The sequence below is a fragment of the Vipera ursinii genome (assembly GCF_947247035.1).
Source record: "Vipera ursinii genome assembly, chromosome: W".
Lineage (NCBI taxonomy): Eukaryota > Metazoa > Chordata > Lepidosauria > Squamata > Viperidae > Vipera > Vipera ursinii.
This window is the reverse complement of record NC_139522.1, coordinates 227,601-253,274: the sequence shown is the minus strand read 5'-3', so window position 1 is coordinate 253,274 and position 25,674 is coordinate 227,601. Positions and strand designations below refer to the sequence as shown.

At 43.9% G+C, this 25,674-nt stretch overlaps 1 protein-coding gene across 1 annotated transcript in view; it reads left to right on the top strand.

Annotated features, from left to right (window-relative positions):
• Positions 1-25,674, top strand: part of LOC310648204 (AP-2 complex subunit alpha-1-like) — a 172,634-nt gene that overhangs the window by 104,850 nt on the left and 42,110 nt on the right. Inside the window, exons 8-9 of the mRNA XM_083375954.1 lie at positions 590-740; positions 2,211-2,379. Coding sequence (XP_083232080.1) covers positions 590-740; positions 2,211-2,379 — 320 coding nt within the window. The remainder of the gene's footprint in view (positions 1-589; positions 741-2,210; positions 2,380-25,674) is intronic.

The following is a 25,674-nucleotide window of genomic DNA, read 5'->3' as shown; positions in this document are numbered from 1 at the left end:
CAACTTCCTGGTGCTGCACTTCTTGCTGATTTGCAGTCCTCTCCTTAGTAAAAGGCATAGAAGCAATGCTTCCTTTTATTATTAATCTGTTTTACCTTGTTTTACCTTTTCATCACTACACCAGTTTTCATTTATAATTCAGGATCATTGACTGTTTTGAATGCATTTTTGGCAAATAGATGGGATATGAATTTAATAAAAAAGTTAGCTTCTCTTCATCTCTTCTTTTTTCTAGGTCTTTTTAGGGATGTCTTTTTTCCTGCTCTAGTAATGAGCCTGCACAAACATTGTGCTCATGCCCTTCCCATTTTCCTCTCACTCTGCATTTGATCATTGGAGGAGGAGATCCTGATAATGCCTATTATTTTGTAGCATCCCAAACACATTGAGCTTTGGTTGCATTTCCATATGGAGACTTTCAGAACAACAGAGAATGGATGGTTTTAAATGTGTGAGAAACTGGAATTCAATATAGATCCTTGCATGGGTGGAGTGTCAACTGTTTTGTGCTACAACTGATGAATGGCTGATTGGGACTAGAATTCCTGCTTGTTAAAGTAACTGGCTCAATATTTTGTTTTATTTGCAGAAGATGCATCAGTGAAAGGACGCCTGGTTGAATGCTTGGAGACTATCCTCAACAAGGCTCAGGAACCCCCCAAGTCCAAGAAGGTCCAGCACTCCAATGCCAAGAACGCTATCCTTTTTGAAGCCATCAGTCTCATCATCCACTATGATAGGCAAGCATCTATGTTTGGTTGGGTTTTTTGTTCTAAAAGTCTATTAGATTGGAGGTGGGAAATGCATTCCATTTCAAGGGCACCCAGATTGACAATGTCATTCTCTTGGAGATGTACTCTCCTCCATGCACTTCCAGAGCTGCATTCACACCCTGTTCGCCATAACATTCTAGTTATGGTCTTTAAGTCCCTACATAGCATGGGTCCGGAGTACCTTGGGGACCACCTGCTGCCGGCGTCAACTTCCCTCCGCCCTGTGAGTTCCCACAGAGAGGGCCTCCTCAGGGTGCCTCCGGTCAGAGAATGTCGGCTGGCGGCCCCCAGGGGGAGGGCCTTCTCTGTGGGCGCTCCGGCTTTATGGAACCAGCTGCCGGTCGAGCTCCGGACGGCACCGGACCTTCGCTCCTTCCGACGCGGTCTGAAGACCCACTTATTCGAACAAGCTGGCCTGGCCTGATGGGGGCATTTTAGGGTTCTTAATGGGTTTTTATACTGTATTGTTTTACTGGCCGATTATTTAATTCTCTTTTTAATTTTTGTATTTGCTATTTATATGTGCCCTGTTCACCGCCCTGAGTCCCTCGGGAGAAGGGCGGTATATAAATTTAATTAATAATAATAATAATAATAATAATAATAATAATAATAATAATAATAATAATAATAATAATAATAATAATTCTGCTTCTCCTTGAAAATGCTCATTTTGTTTCACAACTAACTTTTTGAATGCCTCCATTGATACTGTTGATACATTAATATTATTAGAGACTTTTTAAAAGCCAAGTTGCAGTGGGATGGTAGGGGGAAAGACATGTGTTTGCAACATTTGAGGAGTGGAAAGTTAGCCAAAAGAACCCTCCGAAATTCTCCTCAGCTTAGAAGACCTTTTTTTTATAAAAGTAATTTGGTTTCAACTGAGTTTTTAACCTGATTGTTTACAAGGAAATGGGTGAAAGGTTCTGATCAATTTGAGTTTTCCCAATTTGTGGGAGAAAGAACAAGATCTGCCTTAGAAATCAGTATGTTAAATGGAAATAACTTGGCCCACAGACCCAAAGTTCTTCAGTATTGTTTTAATTCAGGGGTGTCAAACTGCCGGCCCAGAGGCCGGATGCATCACCAGGAAACCGTGCCCGGCAATGGAGAAAAAGCTCCAATATGTTGCATGACGTCATGTGATGTTGTGAGTTTGACATGTCTGTTTTAATTGAACCAAACCTCTGGGGGAAAAACCCTTGTGTGACTTCCAAGAGTTTCTGTTAAGTGTCAGCCATTAGAAGGTATAGGCAGAGCCAGTGAAACAAAAGAGAACCATGAAAATCAAATAAAAAGAACAGAGTGTTTTTATAGAATTAGGTTAGAATCAGGTGGATTGCTGGCACACTGGGAGACTGACAGGCTGAGCTACATGCAGAGTACTCCTTGCTGTGCCTACTCTGGAATTAACCCTGACTTCTTGTTCTGCAGTGAACCCAACCTGCTGGTGCGTGCATGCAATCAACTAGGCCAGTTCCTGCAGCATCGAGAGACGAACCTAAGATACCTAGCCCTGGAGAGCATGTGTACCCTAGCCAGCTCTGAATTCTCACATGAAGCTGTCAAAACCCACATTGAAACTGTCATCAATGCTCTAAAGGTCAGACTCTGAAATATGCAGAGCAAATGAGAAAAGCAACTTTTATGTAGAGTGAGGGTGTAGGACTGAGTGAGAGTGCCTTCCCAAATTTTTCAGTTCTGTTTCCAGATGGTAAGGTGATGGGGAGAGTGCAAGCTCGGTCACACAGCCATTTTCCAATGAAAGGTTCCCAGTAAATTCTCTGCTATCAAATGTAATTTCTGTTAACAGTGAATGAAATGTGTGAATGATACAGTGTGTCACAACCTGAGCACCTCATCCTGGGTTGATGGGAAGCAAGTTTAAAAGAGGTCAGCTCTCCAACCTAAGACACAGGAAGAAGCAAACTGTGACCCATGGGTTGCATGAGGCACCCCAGCTTCCAACTTGTGGGTCCAAGTTTGCTCCACTAAAATTCAATCGCAGAATTTTCAGTCATTCAGTTTTTAACTTTTCCCCATCAAATAATAGGTAAAAATGCATGTTTTATTTAACACTCCCCCAAGCCATCTTAGCCTACGTACAAGGATGTGGGCTGAAAATTCCTATGTACTTCCAGTGCCTTTGCTGATCAAAGGGAAACAAACCTTGTGCCCCTTAGAGGCAGAAATATATATGTACGTGAAAAAAATGTGGCCCAAAAGCTTGCCCACCCCTACTGTAGTGCTTAGGGAACAAACTTAGGAAAGTAAACAGCTCAACTGAAATGAGAAGGAAGCTGTCAGGGTTATGCAGAGTCTACAGTTATTTTGTTAAATATGGAATTTGGATTTAGAAGCCTAAAGATGTGTTTTTCATTTTGATCTATTTAATTGTTTTAGAAGGCAGCTTTCCAGCATTATCAATGTCACTTTAATTGCCTGAGTATACATTGATGAAATATCAAAAGCCTGGCCAAGATCCAAGCAGAATGTACTGTGTTTAGGCTTTAGTATCCTGCTAGGTTTTTGCTTCTTTCTATGGCTAATAGTTTCCAAGGAAATTAGACAAATCCTGAAAATACTGGCAATGAACTCAGTTTACAAAAATAGACATACAGGTGAAACTTGAAAAATTGGAATATCGTGCAAAAGTTCATTTATTTCAGTAATGCAACTTAAAAGGGGAAACTAATATATGAGATAGACTCATTACATGCAAAGCAAGATAGTTCAAGCCGTGATTTGTCATAATTGTGATGATTATGGTGTACAGCTCATGAAAACCCCAAATCCACAATCTCAGAAAATTAGAATATTACATGCAATCAATAAAACAAGGAGTGTACATAGAACAATATCGGACCTCTGAAAAGTATAAGCATGCATATGTACTCAGTACTTGGTTTGGGCCCCTTTTGCAGCAATTACTGCCTCAATGCGGCGTGGCATGGAAGCTATCAGCCTGTGGCACTGCTGAGGTGTTATGGAAGACCAGGATGCTTCAATAGCGGCCTTCAGCTCTTCTGTATTGTTCGGTCTCATGTCTCTCATCTTTCTCTTGGCAATGCCCCATAGATTCTCTATGGGGTTCAGGTCAGGCAAGTTTTTTTTTTTAATTCCATTTATACCCCGCACTTCTCCGAAGACTCAGGGCGGCTTACAAGCTTAGCAGTAGCCTTCATTCTATGTATATGCCTGCTTATTAGGGCTTTTGGGGCCCCCCAAGCGGCATTATTACAAAGTCAGCTTATTGCCCCCAACAATCTGGGTCCTCAATCTGAGTTTTGCTGGCCAATCAAGCACAGTAATCCCACGGTCACTGAACCAGGTTTTGGTGCTTTTGGCAGTGTGGGCAGGTGCCAAGTCCTGCTGGAAAATGAAGTCAGCATCCCCATAAAGCACGTCTGCGGAAGGAAGCATGAAGTGCTCCAAAACCTCCTGGTAGATGGCTGCGTTGACCCTGGACTTAATGAAGCACAGTGGACCAACACCAGCAGATGACATGGCTCCCCAAATCAACACAGACTGTGGAAACTTCACACTGGACTTCAAGCATCTTGCAGTGTGTGCCTCTCCATTCTTCCTCCAGACTCTGGGTCCTTGGTTTCCAAATGAGATGCAAAAGTTGCTCTCATCAGAAAAGAGGACTTTGGACCACTGAGCAACAGACCAGGTCTGTTTTTCTTTAGTCCAGGTAAGACACTTCTGACGTTGTTTGTTGTTCAGGAGCGGCTTGACAAGAGGAATACGATATTTGAAGCCCATGTCCAGGATCCGTCTGTGTGTGGTGGCTCTTGATGCACTGACTCCAGCCTCAGTCCACTCCTTGTGAAAGTCCCCAACACTTTTGAATGGCCTTTTCCTGACAATCCTCTCCAGGCTGCGGTCATCCCTGCTGCTTGTGCACCTTTTTCTTCCACACTTTTCGCTTCCACATATCTTTCTATTAATGTGCTTTGAAACAGCACTTTGGGAACATCCAACTTCTTTTGCAATTACCTTTTGAGGCTTTCCCTCCTTATGGAGGGTGTCAATGATGGTTTTCTGCACAACTGTCAGGTCAGCCGTCTTCCCTATGATTGTGATTCCTACTGAACCAGACTGAGAGACCATTTAAAGGCTCAGGAACCCTTTGCAGGTGTTATGGCTTAATTAGCTGATTAGAGTGGGACACTTTGAGCCTAGAATATTGCACCTTTTCACAATATTCTAATTTTCTGAGATTGTGGATTTGGGGTTTTCATGAGCTGTAAGCCATAATCATCACAATTATGACAAATCACGGCTTGAACTATCTTGCTTTGCATGTAATGAGTCTATCTCATATATTAGTTTGCCCTTTTAAGTTGCATTACTGAAATAAATGAACTTTTGCACGATATTCTAATTTTTCGAGTTTCACCTGTAGATATGGAATTAAATCATACAGGTAGTCCTCAATGTATAACCACAATTGAGCTCAAAATTTATGTTGTTATGTGAGAAATTTGTTAAGTGAGTTTTGCCCCATTTTATGACTTTTCTTGCCACTTTTGTTAAGTGAATCAGTGCAGTTCTTAAATTTGCAACACGGTTGTTAAGTGAATCTGGTTTCACCATTGACTTTGCTTGTCAGAAGGTCACAAAAGGAGATCACATGACTCTGGGACACTGCAACCATCATAAATGTGAGTCATTTGTCAAGCATCTGAATGTAAATCACGTGACCATGGGGATGCTGCAATGCTTATAGTGTGAAAAATTGTCATAAGTCACTTTTTTCAGTGCCGTTGTAACTTCAAATGGTCACTAAATGAACTGTTGTAAGTCGAGGACTACCTGTATATGCATTTATTTCTCACTTGTTTATCATATGTACATATTGCTGTTGTAATCTCCAGGGATTCCTAGAAGTTAACAATTATATATAACGAAAACTAAAATGTGCACAATAAATTGATAAACTAAAACAACCCAAATGACTTCCTATTAAATGGAGATAGTTTTCTCTAGTTCAGTGGTTCCCAAACTGTGTTCCATGGAACCCTAGGATTCCACAAAAGCATCATAGAGGTTCTGCGAAAAATCTCAAAAATCAAATTTAAAACAGATTTTAAAACAAAATTCACATGAGGCCAACAATTTGATTGCCAGTTGGTGTCCAAGCAGCAGACAAAGAAATGGATCGTGTCATTTGGTTCCTACAGGGAGTGCAGAATTATTAGGCAAGTTGTATTTTTGAGGATTAATTTTATTATTGAACAACAACCATGTTCTCAATGAACCCAAAAAACTCATTAATATCAAAGCTGAATATTTTTGGAAGTAGTTTTTAGTTTGTTTTTAGTTATAGCTATTTTAGGGGGATATCTGTGTGTGCAGGTGACTATTACTGTGCATAATTATTAGGCAACTTAACAAAAAACAAATATATACCCATTTCAATTATTTATTTTTACCAGTGAAACCAATATAACATCTCAACATTCACAAATATACATTTCTGACATTCAAAAACATAACAAAAACAAATCAGTGACCAATATAGCCACCTTTCTTTGCAAGGACACTCAAAAGCCTGCCATCCATGGATTCTGTCAGTGTTTTGATCTGTTCACCATCAACATTGCGTGCAGCAGCAACCACAGCCTCCCAGACACTGTTCAGAGAGGTGTACTGTTTTCCCTCCTTGTAAATCTCACATTTGATGATGGACCACAGGTTCTCAATGGGGTTCAGATCAGGTGAACAAGGAGGCCATGTCATTAGATTTCCTTCTTTTATACCCTTTCTTGCCAGCCACGCTGTGGAGTACTTGGACGCGTGTGATGGAGCATTGTCCTGCATGAAAATCATGTTTTTCTTGAAGGATGCAGACTTCTTCCTGTACCACTGCTTGAAGAAGGTGTCTTCCAGAAACTGGCAGTAGGACTGGGAGTTGAGCTTGACTCCATCCTCAACCCGAAAAGGCCCCACAAGCTCATCTTTGATGATACCAGCCCAAACCAGTACTCCACCTCCACCTTGCTGGCGTCTGAGTCGGACTGGAGCTCTCTGCCCTTTACCAATCCAGCCACGGGCCCATCCATCTGGCCCATCAAGACTCACTCTCATTTCATCAGTCCATAAAACCTTAGAAAAATCAGTCTTGAGATATTTCTTGGCCCAGTCTTGACGTTTCAGCTTGTGTGTCTTGTTCAGTGGTGGTCGTCTTTCAGCCTTTCTTACCTTGGCCATGTCTCTGAGTATTGCACACCTTGTGCTTTTGGGCACTCCAGTGATGTTGCAGCTCTGAAATATGGCCAAACTGGTGGCAAGTGGCATCTTGGCAGCTGCACGCTTGACTTTTCTCAGTTCATGGGCAGTTATTTTGCGCCTTGGTTTCTCCACACGCTTCTTGCGACCCTGTTGACTATTTTGAATGAAACGCTTGATTGTTTGATGATCACGCTTCAGAAGCTTTGCAATTTTAAGAGTGCTGCATCCCTCTGCAAGATATCTCACTATTTTTGACTTTTCTGAGCCTGTCAAGTCCTTCTTTTGACCCATTTTGCCAAAGGAAAGGAAGTTGCCTAATAATTATGCACACCTGATACAGGGTGTTGATGTCATTAGACCACACCCCTTCTCATTACAGAGATGCACATCACCTAATATGCTTAATTGGTAGTAGGCTTTCGAGCCTATACAGCTTGGAGTAAGACAACATGCATAAAGAGGATGATGTGGTCAAAATACTCATTTGCCTAATAATTCTGCACTCCCTGTAGAACTCTAATCCAAAGTAGGGGGAGCACAGGCTATCTCGAAACACCCACTAACCAACAGAAGCTGTTTTATCACAGCCTGGTGTCTCAGACCTATGCAGCCTCTCCAGAGAAAGCACATGGAAGTTCTGAAAAATTTCATCACGTACACACTAGAGTGCTGTTGGCTTTTCTAGCAACATCTAAAAGGTTCTTTGTCTTATAAACACTAGTGTACCGCTACTCCCTTTGTTCGGTTCAGGGCAATCTCGCATTCGCTTCTGTACTGATACTTTCAATTACGATTTGTGCTTGTGGTTCAGTGGTGCTGTAATAGTGTAACTTACAGCCTGTAAGTTCTGATGCTATATAGACAACTTGTCAGGCCCTCATCACTTAACTCTGTTATTTTATTTAGAATGCTTTGGGTCTGCCATTCTGTTAGGAGGGGGGAGGCTGTTCGTTTACTATGAGTCTTGCTATTCTGGTGGGAGGGAGGGGATCTGCATTTCCTCCACTTTGTTCTTTACCCCTTTGATGCCTATGGGTGTGAAAGGAAGAAGAAATGTGCCATTGTTGTTGTTAGCTGCGAAGTCGTGTCCAACCCATCGCGACCCCATGGACAACGTTCCTCCAGGCTGTTCTGTACCAGCCTACTACCAGCCCTGCAGATAAGGCAGGTACAACCCCTTTACAAGAAGGCAAGAGGCTGGAACTAAGCCTGCCAAATTTATGGACACAAAAGCAAACAGAACAAGACACGAACCATGAAACAGGAGCTATTCAAACGGTTGCCTTCAGCAAACCAGCCCTCCCATGCATTCCCCTTTTAAACAGTTCAGGGCGTGGCTTCTCTCTGCCTCCTTCCGAGGTGCTCCATTGCCTTCCTCTGTTTACTGCTGATTGACTGCCTCCTGCGTTGGGCGTCCTTGAACAGGGCCAGCTGTGGGTCATCTTCATCCACGCTGTCAGGCTCACACAGCTGGGTCTGCGTCGTGACCAGGTGGGAGGGGCCTGGCTGAGGGCTCTCATCAGCAAGCTCTCCAACACCTTCAGCAAGCTCTCCAACACCCCCCTCCTCCTCCTCTGAATCGTCCGACCCAACTGCCGAACCCACAGGCTGACCCTGAATCACAACACTATCCCGCACCGCAGGGCCCTTCCCCCGGGTCTGCCGATCCGGATGCGGTCGGGATGGAAATTGTTCATGAAAAGCGGTCACCAAAGCAGGGGCATGAACGGCGGTCGCGTCTTCCCAGGTGAACTTCTCTGGTCCGTAGCCTTTCCATTCAATCAAGTACTGGAAACGACCTTTCAGCCAACGGGAGTCCCTGATGCTGGCGACCTCGTACTCGGGGGTGCTGTCTCCATCACGAGGTCCTGATGGGGGAGGTTCCACTCGTCGGAGTGGACAGGCCGGTTGCTCGGGGACCAACAGAGACCGATGAAAACCTGGGTGCGATAGGCGACCGGATTGATGACAGCCTTGACTGGGAACGGTCCTAAATATCGGTGATCTAACTTTCTCACCGGCCGTGTTGATGGTAGGTTCCTGGTGGACAACCAGACCCGATCTCCCACCGATAGTGGAGGCGTATCCCGCCTTGACCGATCAACAAACCTTTTGTAATCGGCCTTGGCCTTCTCTAACTGACATCGCACCAATCGATGGATCGCCTGTAACTCTGCCATGAAGTCGTTCGCTGCCGGCTCCGGTGAGTCCACGGGAGAAAGGGGGAAAAACCGGGGGTGATATCCCACATTGGCCAAGAACGGTGTCATCTGTGTGGAGGTGTGCTGCGAATTGTTAAATGCAAACTCAGCTATGGCCAGATAGTCCACCCAATTGTTTTGCTGCAGATTGACGTAGCAGCGCAGATATTGTTCCAGGATACTGTTAGGCATATGGTGTTAGCCTACAATGTTGGGTTGGAAATATATTAACCACGATGTTATGTCTTTAAGATGCTAATTGGCCAATGGGTGTGTAAGTGTTCTCATGACCATAAGAGGGAGCTAGTAACGTAGCTTCTTTCTCTCTATGAATTCACTGCTCTCTACTGTTACTGTTTTTGCTCTGTTACCTGAACTGTGTATTGACCTCTGGACCGGTAAGAAGACTTTGTATTTGGATTGCTACTTGGACTGTTGCTACTGTGTATGACCTGGACTGTTTATTTTTGACTGTGCATTTTTATTCTTACAACACCTTCAAGTAAACTACTTTTTGCTTTTACAACTCAGTGTACTCTTGTGTGACTTTTACTGCTCTCCGTACCCTTCCTTGTCTGTGCAACTCTTTGGTAGCACAAGGAGACCTCTGCACAACAAATTCCTTAACACTAGTTATGGGCCCAGGCCTGTACTGAGAGTTAGTACACACAGTATTCCTAGCTGAGTTTGTGTTAGCTATTTTGGTGTAAAATGGCACAAGAACTGTTGTCAGGCATCTCCTGGATAACCCGTTTGGATGGGACAAACTATGTTTCCTGGTCCACGAAATGCTGCTTGCTTTTGCGCAAGGAAGGACTATGGAGTGTAGTAAATAACCCACCTGATACTACTGCTTGGGATGCAAATAACGAAGAGGATGCAAAGAAGATAGATGACTTTAAACGAAACAATGAGAAAGCTCTTTGCATTGTTGGACTAACACTGAATGACCAGCAGCTTGTCCATATTTGTGGTGAGGAGTCTGCTGCTAGGTGTTGGGACGTTTTGCGAAGGCTTTATGTTCGAGACAGTGTGGGTGCACATATACACCTTACACGTAAGCTGTTTAGGGCTCGTCTGCAAAAGAATGGAGATATGCTGACCCATTTAAACTACATGAAGGCAACTTTTCAAGAGGTTCATGAAAAGGAGCTGATTTTTTCAGAGTTGCATCAGGTCTACATTATTCTGTCATCTTTGGATGAGAGTTATGACAGGTATGTTTCTTCTCTGGAAGTCCTGACCAGAGAGGAACTGACATTGACTAACATTACTGGGAGACTGCTGGAAGAGTCCAGAAGGAGGCGTGACAGAGACCAGCTGAGAGAGACACAACCATGAGAGGAGCAGCCATTCACCACTGCTTACAACGTCAAGAAATGTTATTCTTGTGGGGCTAGAGGGCATATAGTTAAATTCTGTAGGAAGGGAAGAAAACAGAATGTGAATAGCAGTGGGAAGGCAAAGAAGGGCATTGGTTTAGCTGTTTCTGGTGAACCAACATCCAGAAATAATGAATTGTGGGTTGTTGATAGTGGGGCTTCACAATGCATTACTAAAGTGAAAAAGAGGTTTATTAATATGAAAAACAGCAACCAATATGTTTCACTGGCAAACGGTTGGAGGATGAAGGCCTCTGGTGAAGGTAATTCCTATTGTCCATGCATTGATGAAAAGTTACCTATGTTATTTATACCTAAACTAAGATTCAACCTGTTATCTGTAAGGGAATTGGTTAAAGTTGGGTTTGTGGTAACATTCAGAGGGGAGCAATGCACTATTGAGAGGAATGGAACCTGTGTAACTGCTAATTTGAAAAATTGTTTATTTGTTCTCACAAGTAACCAGGTTAGTACAGTAAAAGCTAACTCGATATGTGAGAATAAGAAGCCACATGATGAATGTATAGATTTATTGCATAGGTGATTAGGGCATATAAACTTTAACTCACTACGTAAAACAGTTGAGTTAGTAAAAGGAATTAAACTGAAGACATGTAGTAAGTATTTGAATTGCAATGCCTGTAATCAGGAAAAGAGTAAGGCAACTCCTGCAAACAGGTTAAACGGCTTCAAAACAACTGTTCCTTTGGAAGTTGTATTTGCAGATTTAATTGGACCCATGAAACCAAGTTTAGGAGGATCCTGTTATATTTTAAGTGTACTGGACCATTACTCTCGATATGGTTTTTGTTATCTGCTTAAGTCAAAGGCAGACACTTTCCAACAATTTTCAAACTGGCTGAAGTTTGTTGAGAGAAAAACAAAGAGAAAGGTTCAGTGCATAATTACTGATAATGGCACTGAATTTACAAACAAGCGCTTTGTTGATATGCTAGAATCAACTGGCATTGAGCATAAACGTTCAGCCCCTTATAGGCCTCAACATAATGCATTTGTTGAGAGACGTGGGCAAACGTTACAAGCCATGATGAGAACCATGTTAAAAGATTCTGGCTTAACAGATAGACTGTGGGGGGAGGCAGCAAAATGTGCAACCATGTTCTGAATATAGTTGTTAATACTTCTACTGGTAAAATACCATATACAATATGGCATGGTAGAAAACCAAACCTTGATTATCTGCACACCTTTGGTACCCCAGCTTGGGTCCACATTCCTGCACAACTGCACAACTCAGGAGTAAAGGCCAACATAGGGCTAGGCAATTATACTTCATAGGTTATGAAGCTAATCACAGATCCTATCGTTTCTGGGAACAAGGAACAACTAATGTATATAATAGTGCAACTGCCAAATTCGTTGAGCACGTTGGTTGGGATAGATAAGAGCAAGGAACTGTTAATACTGATCCTCTAGTGCAGGGGTCAGCAACCTGAAACAGTGAAAGAGCCACTCGGAACCGGTTCCCTCACAAAAGGAAAAACTGGGAGCCGCAAAAAATGTGTGCGCATGTGTGTACATGCGCGCATGTGCAGAACAGGGTTTGAAGAGTGGAGCCAAGGCGAGATATGCACCTACCCTGCATATTTGAACTGATTGGTTAAACTTGTTTAGTCCCACTTTTTTTTTGGACTGCACATGGCAGAGGACTGGGAGCCGCAGGAGACGGCTGAAAGCCGCGGGTTGCAGACCTGTGCTCTAGTGTTTGAGGACTCCCATGATAACGTAACTAGTAATGCTAATACATCTCCTGTAAATATAAAAGATGAAGAGGAGATAGGGGAGATAAAAGATGAATCAGAGGAAGGAAAGGAGTCAGAAATTCAAAGCCCTGTAATTCCTTGGCGTTCAACGCGCATCAGACGTCCACCTGATCGCCATGAAGCTAGTATAATATGTCAAGTTAGTTCAGTACCTTCTAACTATGATGAGATCAGGATGTATCCTGAAAAGGAACAGGCATCATGGAAAGCTGCAATGAACAGGGAGTTGAAGCAGGATCTTAAGGTCTATGAGAAAGCAAAACTGCCACCTGGTGAGCAAGCTATAGGTTGCAAATGGATATATAAAATAAAGAAGGGTGTAGATAGAACTGTAACCCATAAGGCACGTTTGGTTGCACAAGGTTTTGCCCAAACTACTGAGGATTATGACGAGGTGTTTGCACCCAGTCTGAGGGCAACTACTTTAAGAGCAGCTTTAGTATGGGCGGCTAAAAACCAATATATGGTTAACCATGTAGATGTTGAAACTGCATATTTACATGCTCCATTGCAACATACTATTTATTTAAGAATACCACCAGGATTGACCAATGATAGAGACCATGATTGTTGGGAATTAAAGAAAAGCCTCTATGGATTGAAACAATCAGGCTATGAGTGGAATACATGTATAGTTAATGAGTTAAGTGCAATAGGTTTTGTAGCCAGTAATGCTGATCCTTGTTTGTTTAGAAGAGAACACAACAGAGCATTATCTTTTCTCTTATTATTCACAGATGATATTGCAATAATAACAAAAACTGAGTTAGAAGCACGAACCATCATTTCAAGATTGCAAAATAAATTCACAATTAGGAATCTTGGAGAAATAAGCCACTATTTGGGGTTAGATATTGTGAAAACGAATAGGGGTTTTAAGGTGTTGCAAGCCAGTAAAATATCTCAGTTATTAAAGAGATACAATATGGAAATGTGTAAACCAGCAAAAACTCCGATGGCTATAGATTTTAAGGACACTAATGTTGAGAGTCCTGTATTTGATAAGACTATGTACCAATTTTTGATAGGAAGTCTTATGTATCTGAGTAATTGGACTAGACCTGATATTTCTTACTGTGTAAACTAGGTACAACAACGATAATGTTGGGTGATTCTTTGATTGGATGGAAGTCCATTAGACAAAAACACATAAGCTTATCTACAATGGAGGCTGAATTTTCATGTCTATCAGTGTTATGTACAGAACTGCTAGTGTACAAACAATTATTGTTAGATATGGGTTTAAATGTAAATGATCCATTCATTGTATATGAGGACAATCAAGCTGCGATAAAGATGGCTAATAATGCTGCAGTAAGAACAAGATCCAAACATACTGATCTTCGTTATTTAAATGTCAGACAATGTGTCAAAGATAAACTAATACAGCTAAAGTATTGTTCATCTGATGTAAATATTGCAGATCATTTTACGAAGGTACAAAGTGCTGTGAAACACAATGCTAATTGTGAAAGAATGTGGATAAGATTGTAAGGGTTATATATTATTCTACCCAAAGGGGAGAATGTTAGGCATATGGTGTTAGCCTACAATGTTGGGTTGGAAATATATTAACCATGATGTTATGTCTTTAAGATGCTAATTGGCCAATGGGTGTGTAAGTGTTCTCATGACCATAAGAGGGAGCTAGTAACGTAGCTTCTTTCTCTCTATGAATTCACTGCTCTCTACTGTTACTGTTTTTGCTCTGTTACCTGAACTGTGTATTGACCTCTGGACCGGTAAGAAGACTTTGTATTTGGATTGCTTCTTGGACTGTTGCTACTATGTATGACCTGGACTGTTTATTTTTGACTGTGCATTTTTGTTCTTACACCACCTTCAAGTAAACTACTTTTTGCTTTTACAACTCAGTGTACTCTTTTTTTTTATTGAAAAGTTTTACCATACATTTTTAAATACAACCCCCCTCCCTCTCCCCTCTCCCCACCCCCCCAACCCTCCCCTCCCCCCTCCCCGACTTCCCAGAGCAAAATACAAGGTATAAAAATACAAACAAACATAATCTAAAATATGCAAAAACTATAAAATATTAAGTTCTATCGCACTTTAACTCTTAATAAAATGACTACAAGCTAGTTATACATTATATCCGCTACTTATTCAAATGCTAAATGAAACTTTTTAGTCCCATAATTATTCTGGATATAATCAATCCATCTTCTCCACTCCACAATGTATCTCTGTTGCGATTGGTCTTTCAAATACGCTGAGATCTTTGCCATTTCCACCAAGTTGGAAACTTTTAAAGTCCATTCTTCTACTGTATAGTCGGCAGTTCTTCCTTCTTCCAATATTGCGCTACTAAAAGTCTCGCTGCCGTAATTAAATTCAACATCAAATTAGTGTCCACAACGGTAGTGTCTGTGATAATACCCAATAAAAACAGTTGCAGACAAAACTTTATCCTTTTCTTGAATATTTTTTGCATATTCCACCAAATTTTAATCCAAAAAGCTTTAACCCTTTTACAAGTCCACCATATATGAAAATACGTTGCATCCTCACAACCACACCTCCAACAGTTGGGCTGGCAGTTCGGATACATACTTGCTAGTTTTTTTAGGATCTAAGTGCCACCTATAAAACATTTTGTAAAAGTTCTCTCTTAAGTTTTGGGCCTGTGTAAATTTTACATTTGTCACCCAGATCTGCTCCCAAGTATCCATTGTTATAACTTCTTGAAAATTCTGAGCCCACTTTATCATACAGTCTTTAACAAGTTCCGTCTCTGAATCAATTTCTATCAATGCAAGATATATCCTTTTTATATGTGCTTGACCTTGATCTCTGATTTGCTTTACCAAGTTTTCATCAATCATTGAAAAACCAGTTTTCTGGTCCTCTTTCCACCTAGACTGTAATTGCCCATACTGAAACCAGGTTTGTACAATCTTTTCTTCTTTTAAAATGTTATATGACTTTAATTGCCATACATTCCTCTCAAAACTTAAAATTTCCTTATATGTAGTCACATCATGTTTAAATCCAACATTTATATTTTCTATTGCATGTTTAGGTATTGCCCAAATAGGTATCTTATAATTTAACTTGTGTCTGTACTTTTTCCAAACTCGCAACAGAGCATACCTTAAAATATGTATCTTAAACACATTATCCACCTTCTTATCATACAATAAATATGCATGCCATCCAAATAACAAATCATGACCCTCAAGATTTAATAATCTCGCTTGTGGTATATTAAACCAATCACTTATCGCTGACAAAGCAGCAGCTTCATAATATAATTTGAAATTAGGCATTTTAAGACCACCTCTTTCATGCCTATCTTGCATTATCTTAAGTTTAACTCGTGGCTTTTTCCCTGCCCAGACAAATTTATTAACTCCTTTTTGCCATTCCTCCAAATTTAAATCCTTTTTAAGTATAGGCATCATTTGAAATAAAAATAAAAATTTTGGCAAAACATTCATTTTCACTGCTGCAATTCTTCCCAATAAGGATAATTGTAATTTTTTCCAACTATCTAATTCTTTTTGTACTTTTCCCCATAACTTTTCATAATTATTTTTATATAACTTCACATTTGAGGGTGACAAATATATCCCCAAATATTTAACCCTTTTAACTATTTCAAATCCCGTTAGCTCTTCTAAAACAGCCTTTTGTGATACTGTCATGTTTTTAGACAATATTTTAGTTTTTTGTATATTGACCTTAAATTCAACTCAGTGTACTCTTGTGTGACTTTTACTGCTCTCAGTACCCTTCCTTGTCTGTGCAAATCTTTGGTAGCACAAAGAGACCTCTGCACAACAAATTCCTTAACAGTGAGTCCACGGGAGAAAGGGGGAAAAACCGGGGGTGATATCCCACATTGGCCAAGAACGGTGTCATCTGTGTGGAGGTGTGCTGCGAATTGTTAAATGCAAACCGGTCAGCAAAACTTTTGTAATCGGCCTTGGCCTTCTCTAACTGACGTCGCACCAATCGATGGATCGCCTGTAACTCTGCCATGAAGTCGTTCGCTGCCGGCTCCGGTGAGTCCACAGGAGAAAGGGGGAAAAACCAGGGGTGATATCCCACATTGGCCAAGAACGGTGTCATCTGTGTGGAGGTGTGCTGCGAATTGTTAAATGCAAACTCAGCTATGGCCAGATAGTCCACCCAATTGTTTTGCTGCAGATTGACGTAGCAGCGCAGATATTGTTCCAGGATACCGATGACCTTCTCGGTTCCCCCGTCAGTTTGAGGATGATGAGCGGACGAGAGGTAAATCTTGATATCCAACGCATGCATCAACTCCTGCCAGAAGCGGGCTGTAAACTGGGCCCCACTATCAGAGACAACTCTATCAGGGAGGCCGTGCAGCCGAAACACCTGCTGAATGAATATACGACTAGTGGCGCGGGCTGACGGTAAGCCGCGACAGGGGATGAAGTGCGCCATCTTGGTCAGCATGTCCACCACCACATACACTGTCGTAAAACCAGAGAATGGGGATAAATCCGTCAAGAAGTCCATGGACACAGCCCCCCAGGGTCTTTTGGGTGTCGGCAAGGGCTGCAGTAATCCAGGCGGGGCCCCTGTCGCTGACTTGGCCTGCCTGCATGGGATGCAGGAGGTGACATAGGACTGGACGTCGTGTCGGACTCGGGGCCACCAGAAGGTACGGGAGACCAGGTTCAGGGTCTTGAACAGGCCAAAATGCCCCGCCGCCGGGTTATCGTGACACTGGCTGAGGATGAGTCCCCTGAGTGGCCCTCCCGGAACGTAGAGCCGGTCACAATAATACAAGAGTCCATCCGTGACCGTCCAAGCAGAATCTGGCCCCACCTCCTCCTTCCGCTGAGCCACCCACACCTCCTGCTGCTGTGCCTCCCGAATCCGAGCCCGTATATCAACCGGCTCCCGCACCGCAGCAAAAGACTCGATGGGGATCACTGTCCTGGGCAGAAGCTTGTCTTCCACTCGGGAATATTCAGGCTTCCTGGACAGTGCATCCGCTCTTTGATTGTGCCCACTAGGTATGTACCGAACTCAGAAGTCGAACCTCGCAAAGAAAAGAGACCACCGGATCTGGCGTTGGTTCACATTCCGAGCGGTCTGCAGGCTTTCCAAATTCTTATGGTCTGTCCGGACCTTGATTTGATGCCGCGCTCCCTCCAGATGATGCCTCCAGGCCTCGAACGCCACTTTGATGGCCAGCAGCTCCTTCTCCCAGATTGTATAATTGCGCTCCAAAGGGTTCAGTTTTCGTGAATGGTACGAGCAAGGGAAGAGGGTACCGGTGGGCGTCGTTGCCTGGAGTAACACCGCCCCAATGGCAATGTCGAAGGCGTCCGCCTCCACGACAAACGGCCGTTGCGGGTCAGGGATGAAAATTCGGTACTAGTTGGCAAACCCAAGAAGTCACTGAACATCCTTCACGCGACGCGGAGGTTGCCAACTCTGCAAAGACTCAACCTTACTCGGCTCCATGGCGATGCCCTCAGGAGAAATGCGGTGACCCAGGAAATCAATGGACACCCGGTAGAACTGGCACTTCTCCAACTTGGCAAACAGCCGATGTTCTCAGAGTCGCTGCAGGACCTGATGGAGATGCTGATGGTGCACCTCACGCGATGGGGAGTAGATCAGGATGTCATCCAAGTAGATCACGACAAACTGATCCAACAAATCCCGGAAAATGTCATTCATGAAATGCTGAAACACAGCGGGGGCGTTGGTCAGGCCAAACGGCATCACCGTGTACTCAAAATGTCCATAGCGAGTACCAAACGCCGTCTTCCACTCATCACCGGACCGAACCCTGACGAGGTTGTAAGCTCCACGCAGGTCCAGTTTCGTGAAGATCTTAGCCTCCCGGAGTTGGTCCAAGAGTTCGGGGATGAGGGGCAGCGGGTTTACGATTGCGCACCGTGATGGCGTTGAGTTTCCTATAATCACAGCAAAACCGCAATTCGCCCGACTTCTTTTTGACTTAAGAGCACGGGTGCAGACACTGGCGAGGATGAAACCTAGAGCCAAATTCTTCTCCAGAATGTCCCGCAATGCAGCCAACTCGGGGTCCGACATGGAGTACAAAGGCCCCACTGGGAGAGGCGCATCAGGGACTAAATCAATGGGGCAGTCATAGGGCCTGTGCGGGGGTAATTGATCCGCCTCTGTCTCGCTGAACACATCAGCAAAGTCGGACAGTTCGGGAGGCAAGGAAACCCCTGGGGAACCTTCCACCTGGCCGGCACAGATATGGCGGGAGTGGTCCACACACTGCAAGCTTGGAAAGGTGACCAAGTTCTGTGACCAATAGATCTGTGGGTCATGCGCCCGGAGCCACGCCAGTCCCAAGACCACAGGGAAATGCAGATCTGAGGTGATATAGAACTGGATGGCCTCCACATGGGAACTGATGGCCATACATAATGCTTGCGTGGCAGCCGTAATTGGCCCAGACAGGAGCACTTGACCATCGATAGTCTCCACTAACATGGGCGGTTCCACCGGGCACTGGGGAACAGCCCATTTGGTCACAAATGCTGAGTACATAAAATTTGTGCTGGCCCCAGAGTCAATTAAGGCATGGACTGGAATCCCCTCTGGCTTGCCAGGAAAGATCAGACGTGCCTCCAATATCAGATGCCGTGGAGGTCCACAGGCAGCATCGGAAAGACATCATTCAGTGTTGTTGTTGGACGCCCGATCTATCACACCGTCTAGATTGGGCTCGGGGCGTTTCCCAACAGAAAAGTAGGGGACTTTCTCGGGGCAGACTCGGTCACTGATGCCCGCTGTCGCTTCTTTGGGCAAAAAGCAGCCAAATGCCCAGGGTCCCCGCAGTAAAAACACAACCCCCCTGATCGTCGTCTGTTCATTTCAGTCACCGATAGACGAGACCTGGCGGCACCCAGCTCCATTGGCTCCTCCCTTTGAACTGGGGTCTCATGCACAACAGGGGCTGCAGGGGTATGTGGGGTGGCACGGCGACTCCTTCGCTGCTGCAACCGAGCATCGATCCGCAGGCAGAGATGGATCAGCCCATTCAGGTCTGAGGGAATATCCACACGGGCCAGCTCATCCAACATCTCCGACAATCCATCCTGGAAGGCATCCACAAGCGCAGCCTCATTCCAGGCGGAATCCTGGCTAAGCAGCCGAAAATCACTGATATAGCCCTGTAGGGGGCGTTGACCCTGCCTCAGAGCTTTCAGGCGTCGAGTAGCAGTCTGTGTCTTTATAGGGTCCTCATACATCAGACGCATATGATCACAAAACCCCACAAAGTTGTCCAACAATGGACTAGGTTGAGCCAGCAGAGGCGTGCCCCAACGAGCTGCATCACCCGAAAGAAGGCTTAACACAAACCCCACCTTATCCCGGTCAGTGGGGAAATCAGCTGCTCTCACGCTGATAAAGAGCTGGCATTGTCCCAGGAAAGCAGGAAACAGTTCTGGATTGCCAGTAAATTTATCCGGCATCGCAACTTGGCATTTTCTCCTGGGTGGGGGTGATGGTCAGGGTGCAGCATGGACCTGAGCTTGCAATTGAGCCACCTGAGCTGCCAACAAAGTGAGTTGCTGGGTGAGCTGGGCATTCTCAGCACATAGCTGCTCCATAATAATAGTAAGGGGTGGGAGGCTGAAGGCAAACTGTTCTGTACCAGCCTACTACTGGCCCTGCAGATAAGGCAGGTACAACCCCTTTACAAGAAGGCAAGAGGCTGGAACTAAGCCTGCCAAATTTATGGACACAAAACAAACAGAGCAAAAACAAGACACGAACCATGAAACAGGAGCTATTCAAACGGTTGCCTTCAGCAAACCAGCCCTCCCATGCATTCCCCTTTTAAACAGTTCAGGGTGTGGCTTCTCTCTGCCTCCTTCCGAGGTGCCCCATTGCCTTCCTCTGTTTACTGATGATTGACTGCCTCCTGCGTTGGGCGTCCTTGAACAGGGCCAGCTGTGGGTCATCTTCATCCACACTGTCAGGCTCACACAGCTGGGTCTGCGTCATAGCCAGGTGGGAGGGGCCTGGCTGAGGGCTCTCATCAGCAAGCTCTCCAACACCCTCAGCAAGCTCTCCAACACTCCCCTTCTCCTCCTCTGAATCGTCCGACCCAACTGCCGAACCCACAGGCTGAGCCTGAATCACAACACAGGCCTTCCTGTCCTCTAGCATCTTCTGGAGTCCATTTAAGCTCATGTCTACTGCTTCAGTGACTCCATTTAGCCACCTCATTCTCTGTCGTCCCCTTCTTCTATTGCCCTCAATCTTTTCCAGCATTAGGCTCTTCTCCAGTGAGTCCTTCCTTCTCATTAGGTGGCCAAAGTATTTGAGTTTCAACTTCAGGATCTCGTCTTCTAAAGAGCAGTCAGGGTTGATCTCCTCTAGGACTGACCGGTTTGATCGCCTTGCAGTCCAAGGGACTCGCAGGAGTCTTCTCCAGAACCATAGTTCAAAGGCTTCAATTCTTTGGCACTCAGCCTTTCTTATGGTCCAACTTTCACAGCCATACATTGCAACTGGGAAGACCATATCCTTGACTATACGCACTTTTGTTGGCAGGGTGATGTCTCTGCTTTTTAGTGTGCTGTCTAGATTTGCCATGGCTTTCCTTCCTAGGAGCAAGCGTCTTTTAATTTCTTGGCTGCAGTCCCCGTCTGCGGAGATCTTGGAGCCCAGGAAAATAAAATCTGTCACTACCTCCATTTCTTCCCCATCTTTTTGCCAGGAATTGAGAGGGCTGGATTCCATGATCTTGGTTTTCTTAATGTTAAGTTTCGAGCCAACTTTTGCACTCTCCTTCTTCACCCACAACAAGAGGCTCTTTAGTTCCTCTTCACTTTCTGCCATTAGAGTGGTATCATCTGCATATCTTAGGTTGTTGATATTTCTCCCGGCAATCTTAATTCCAACTTTTGATTCATCTAGCCCTGCCTTTCTCATGATGTGCTCTGCATATAAGTTAAACAGGCAGGGCAACAGTATACAGCCTTGCCGGACTCCTTTCCCAATTTTGAACCAATCAGTGGTTCCGTGTCCAGTTCTCACTGTTGCTTCTTGACCCACATATAGGTTTCTCAAGAGACAAACAAGATTTCTTTAAGAACTTGCCACAGTATGTTGTGATCCACACAATCAAAGGCTTTAGCAGTCAATGAAGCAGAAGTAGATGTTTTTCTGGAACTCCCTAGCTTTCTCCATGATCTACTGCTAAGCTTGTAAGCCGCCCTGAGTCTTCGGAGAAGGGCGGGATATAAATGGAATTAAAATAATAAATAAATAAATAAATAAATCTAGCATATGTTGGCAATTTGATCTCTTGTTCCTCTGCCTCTTCGAAATCCTGCCTGTACTTCTGGTAGTTCTCAATCCACATACTGCTGGAGTCTAGCTTCTAGGATTTTAAGCATAACTTTACTAGCATGTGAAATGAGTGCAATGCTGCGATAGTTTGAACATTCTTTGGCACTGCCTTTCTTTGGAATTGGAATGTAAACTGATCTTTTCCAATCCTGTGGCCACTGTTGAGTTTTCCAAATTTGCTGGCAAATTGAGTGTAGCACTTTTACTGCATTGTCTTTTAAGATTTTGAATAGCTCAGCTGGAATAGTGTCACCTCCACTAGCTTTGTTGTTGCTCAGCTTTCCTAAGGCACACTTCACTTCACATTCTAGGATGTCTGGCTCGAGGTCAGTGACCACCTCATCGTGGTTATCAGGTATGTTAAGGACGCTCTTGTATAGTTCTTCTGTGTAATTTCGTCACCTCTTCTTAATCTCTTCTGCCTCTGTTCTGTCCCTGCCATTTTAGTCCTTTATCATGCCCATTTTTGCATGAAACGTTCCCTTCATCTCTCCAACTTTCTTGAAGAGATCTCTGGTCTTCCCTATTCTATTGTTTTCTTCTATTGCTTTGCACTGTTCATTTAAGAAGGCATTCTTATCTCTTCTAGGTATTCTCTGGAATTCTGCATTCAATTGGGTGTATCTTTCCTTTTCTCCCTTGCCTTTTGCTTCCTTCCTTTCCTCAACTATTTGCAAAGCTTCCTCAGACAGCCATTTTGCTTTCTTGAATTTCTTTTTCTTTGGGATGGTTTTGGTTGCTACCTGTTGTACAATGTTGCGAACCTCTGTCCATATTTCTTCAGGCACTCTGTCTATCAGATCTAATTCCTTAAATCTATTTGTCACCTCTACTGTATATTGAACAGGGATATAATTTAATTCATACCTGAGTGGCCTAGTGCTTTTCCCTACTTTCTTCAGTTTAAGCCTAAACTTTGCAACAAGAAGCTCATGGTCTGAGCCACAGTCAGCTCCTGGTCTTGTTTTTACTGACTGTATAGAGCTTCTCCATCTTTGGCTGCAGAGCACATAGTCAGTCTGATTTCTGTGTTGACCGTCTGGTGATGTCCATGTGTAGAGCCGTCTCTTGGGTTGTTGGAAAAGAGTGTTTGCTATGACCATCGTATTCTCTTGACAAAATTCTGTCAGCCTGTGCCCTGCTTCATTTTGTACTCCAAGGCCAAACTTGCCTGTTATTCCGGTTATCTTTTGGCTTCCTACTTTAGCATTACAATCCCCCATGATGATAAGGACATCATTTTTTGGTGTTAGTTCTATAAGGTGCTGTAGGGCTTCATAGAACCGGTCAATTTCATCCTCTTCAGCACTGGTGGTTGGGATATAGACTTGGACTACTGTGATATTGAATGGTTTGCCTTGGATTCGCACTGAGATCATTCTGTCATTTTGGGGATTGTATCCCAGTATTGCTTTTCCTACTCTTTTATTGACTATGAAGGCTACTCCATTTCTTCTGAGGGATTCTTGCCCACAGTAGTATACCTGATGGTCATCTGAATTAAATTCACCCATTCCTGTCCATTTTAGTTCGCTGATTCCTAAGATGTCGATATTCAGTCTTGTCATCTCTTGTTTGACCACGTCCAGCTTGCCTTGATTCATTACATTGCAGCTTCCTATGTAGAAAAAATCTTTACAGCATCGGACTTTCCTTTCACCACCAGATACATCCACAGCTGAGCGTCCTTTCGGCTTTGGCCCAGTCGCTTCATTCTTTCTGGCACTACTAGTACTAGCCCTCTGCTCTTCCCCAGTAGCATATTGGACACCTTCCGACCTGAGGGGTTCATCTACCAGTGTCATATCGTATTGCCTTTTGGTACTGTCCATAGGGTTTTCATGGCAAAGATACTGGAGTGGGTTGCAATTTCCTTCTCCAGTGGATCACGTTTTGTCCGAACTCTTTGCTATGACCTGTCCATCTTCGGTGGCCCTGCACGGCATAGCTCATAGCTTCACTGAATTACGCAAGCCCCTTCACCACGACAAGGCAGTAATCCATGAAGGGGAAATGTGCCATAGGCCATCTGTCTTATCTCCACTCTCCTCCGATTGGAGTTGGATGCGAAGAAATGAAACCCGGAGGACTGTGCCTGGGAACTGCACTTATCATCTTGGCTCTCATAAGAACTTCACACCTCAGGAGTGGCTGAAATCAAACTGGACATTTGGCTGTTGGGGTGGGAGTTTGAATGGGATGCTTTAATGTAACGTTTCACGTGGGAAAACGCTAGATCTCGCTTTGGTCTCTTGCTATCACTGTCTCTCAATAAAAGTTCCTTTTGAAACAATGCCTGTTTCAAGAGTTCTACTTTCTTGGGAGGATTAGTTGAGGCAGGATCTTACATTAAGCGAGATCTGCAAAAAGGTCAACCTGGACAGGCAACTGCCCTACCGTGGGGACCACACACACCATGTCCCTCCATGGCAGCGAACAAGACTAGTGTCATGGTTCCAACAGACAGAGACGAATAAAGCAGAACTCCAAGGCTTGAAAATTCCTCAACATGTTTATTAGTTACAAAGTATCAGCACGGTCAAAAGTGAAACCAAGTCTGAATAGACAAGTAACAGTTGCCCAATTACAAAGTTTAATGTCCCACCCACAAAACTATGTAATCAACTACATTCCCCAATATACTCATTTGGTGGGCTTTTTTATGCAACGCCCCTCCCTCCGTTCTATGTGGCAACCTACAATGAGAAGAAAAAATGGCTGCAGCCATGCTTTTTGCAGAGTTGACAGTTGGCCCCTCTTAAAAGGAAAGAGTCTCCTGTAGGGGAAACAAAAAGCATATTAGGTATTTCCTCAAGGCTTGTGAGGATGTTTGTCGTAATTTTTTTATTAACCTTTCTGCTTTCACATTTGTACATTTCACCCACATAGCTTCTGACAGTGGATAGCCTTTCCACTGAACGAGGTATTGCAACTTCCTCTTGTACAACCTGGAATCAAGAATTTGTTTTATTTCATAATGTGCTTCTCCCTCTTCCACTATTGGACCCGGCGACTTCTTTGGAATAGCTCTTAAAGAGGATTCAGACACAGGTTTCAACAGACTACAATGGAACACAGGGTGGACTTTCCCCCAAAGCTGTGGAAGCTTTAACTCCATGGTAACAGGATTTATGATTTTGGTGATAGGAAAAGGACCCAGAAACTTTGGCCACAATTTTTTGCTGGGTAACCTCATTCTCAAATACGTAGTTGAAAGATAAACCTTTTCCCCAACATAAAATGGTCTTTGAGGGGAGTGTTTCTTATCAGCCTGCTCCTTGTAAACCTTAGCAGCTTGGGTTAAGGCTTTTTTGACATTTGCCCAAACACTTTGGAAGGAGGTCACCCACTGATCCAGAGTTTGAGAGGCAGCTTGCTCCTGGGGGTACTCAGGCATAGGCACAAAATCCCTCCTGGTAGCTATCTTAAATGGTATAAGACCAGCGCTACTGTGCACAGTATTATTATAAGCTACTTCAGCGAAAGGCAGAAGATTGGCCCAATTAGTCTGTGTTCTGTCCCCTCCCAATAAGTAGCCTTAAAGAGGCTCAAAAATCCAACAGCAGCAAACGCAGGCTAAACAAACGGAAGCTGGTCCTTTAAACTTTCCCAAGGGTTAAATCATATATCAATTTTATGATTACCGGGCGATGTTCCAAGGTCTTTGGCAGACGGCCAGCAGCTTCAAAGCCCAGATGCAGAGAGGCAGACACTTTACAAATCTCAAGAGCAGTTTTTGATTACACGGTACTCAAAATGCCAACAAATTGTTCACCACGCCTTTCCTGTGCAGCCACACCCCTTTTATACTCTGTAGGGTGTGGCGCTACGTCTCCCGGCCACACCTCTTGGGACGTTGCAATAGTTGCTGCTGCTGCTGACGACGTATCCTACGTCTTTCTCTTGCATCCAATAGGGCACAGGTCTGCAACCCGCGGCT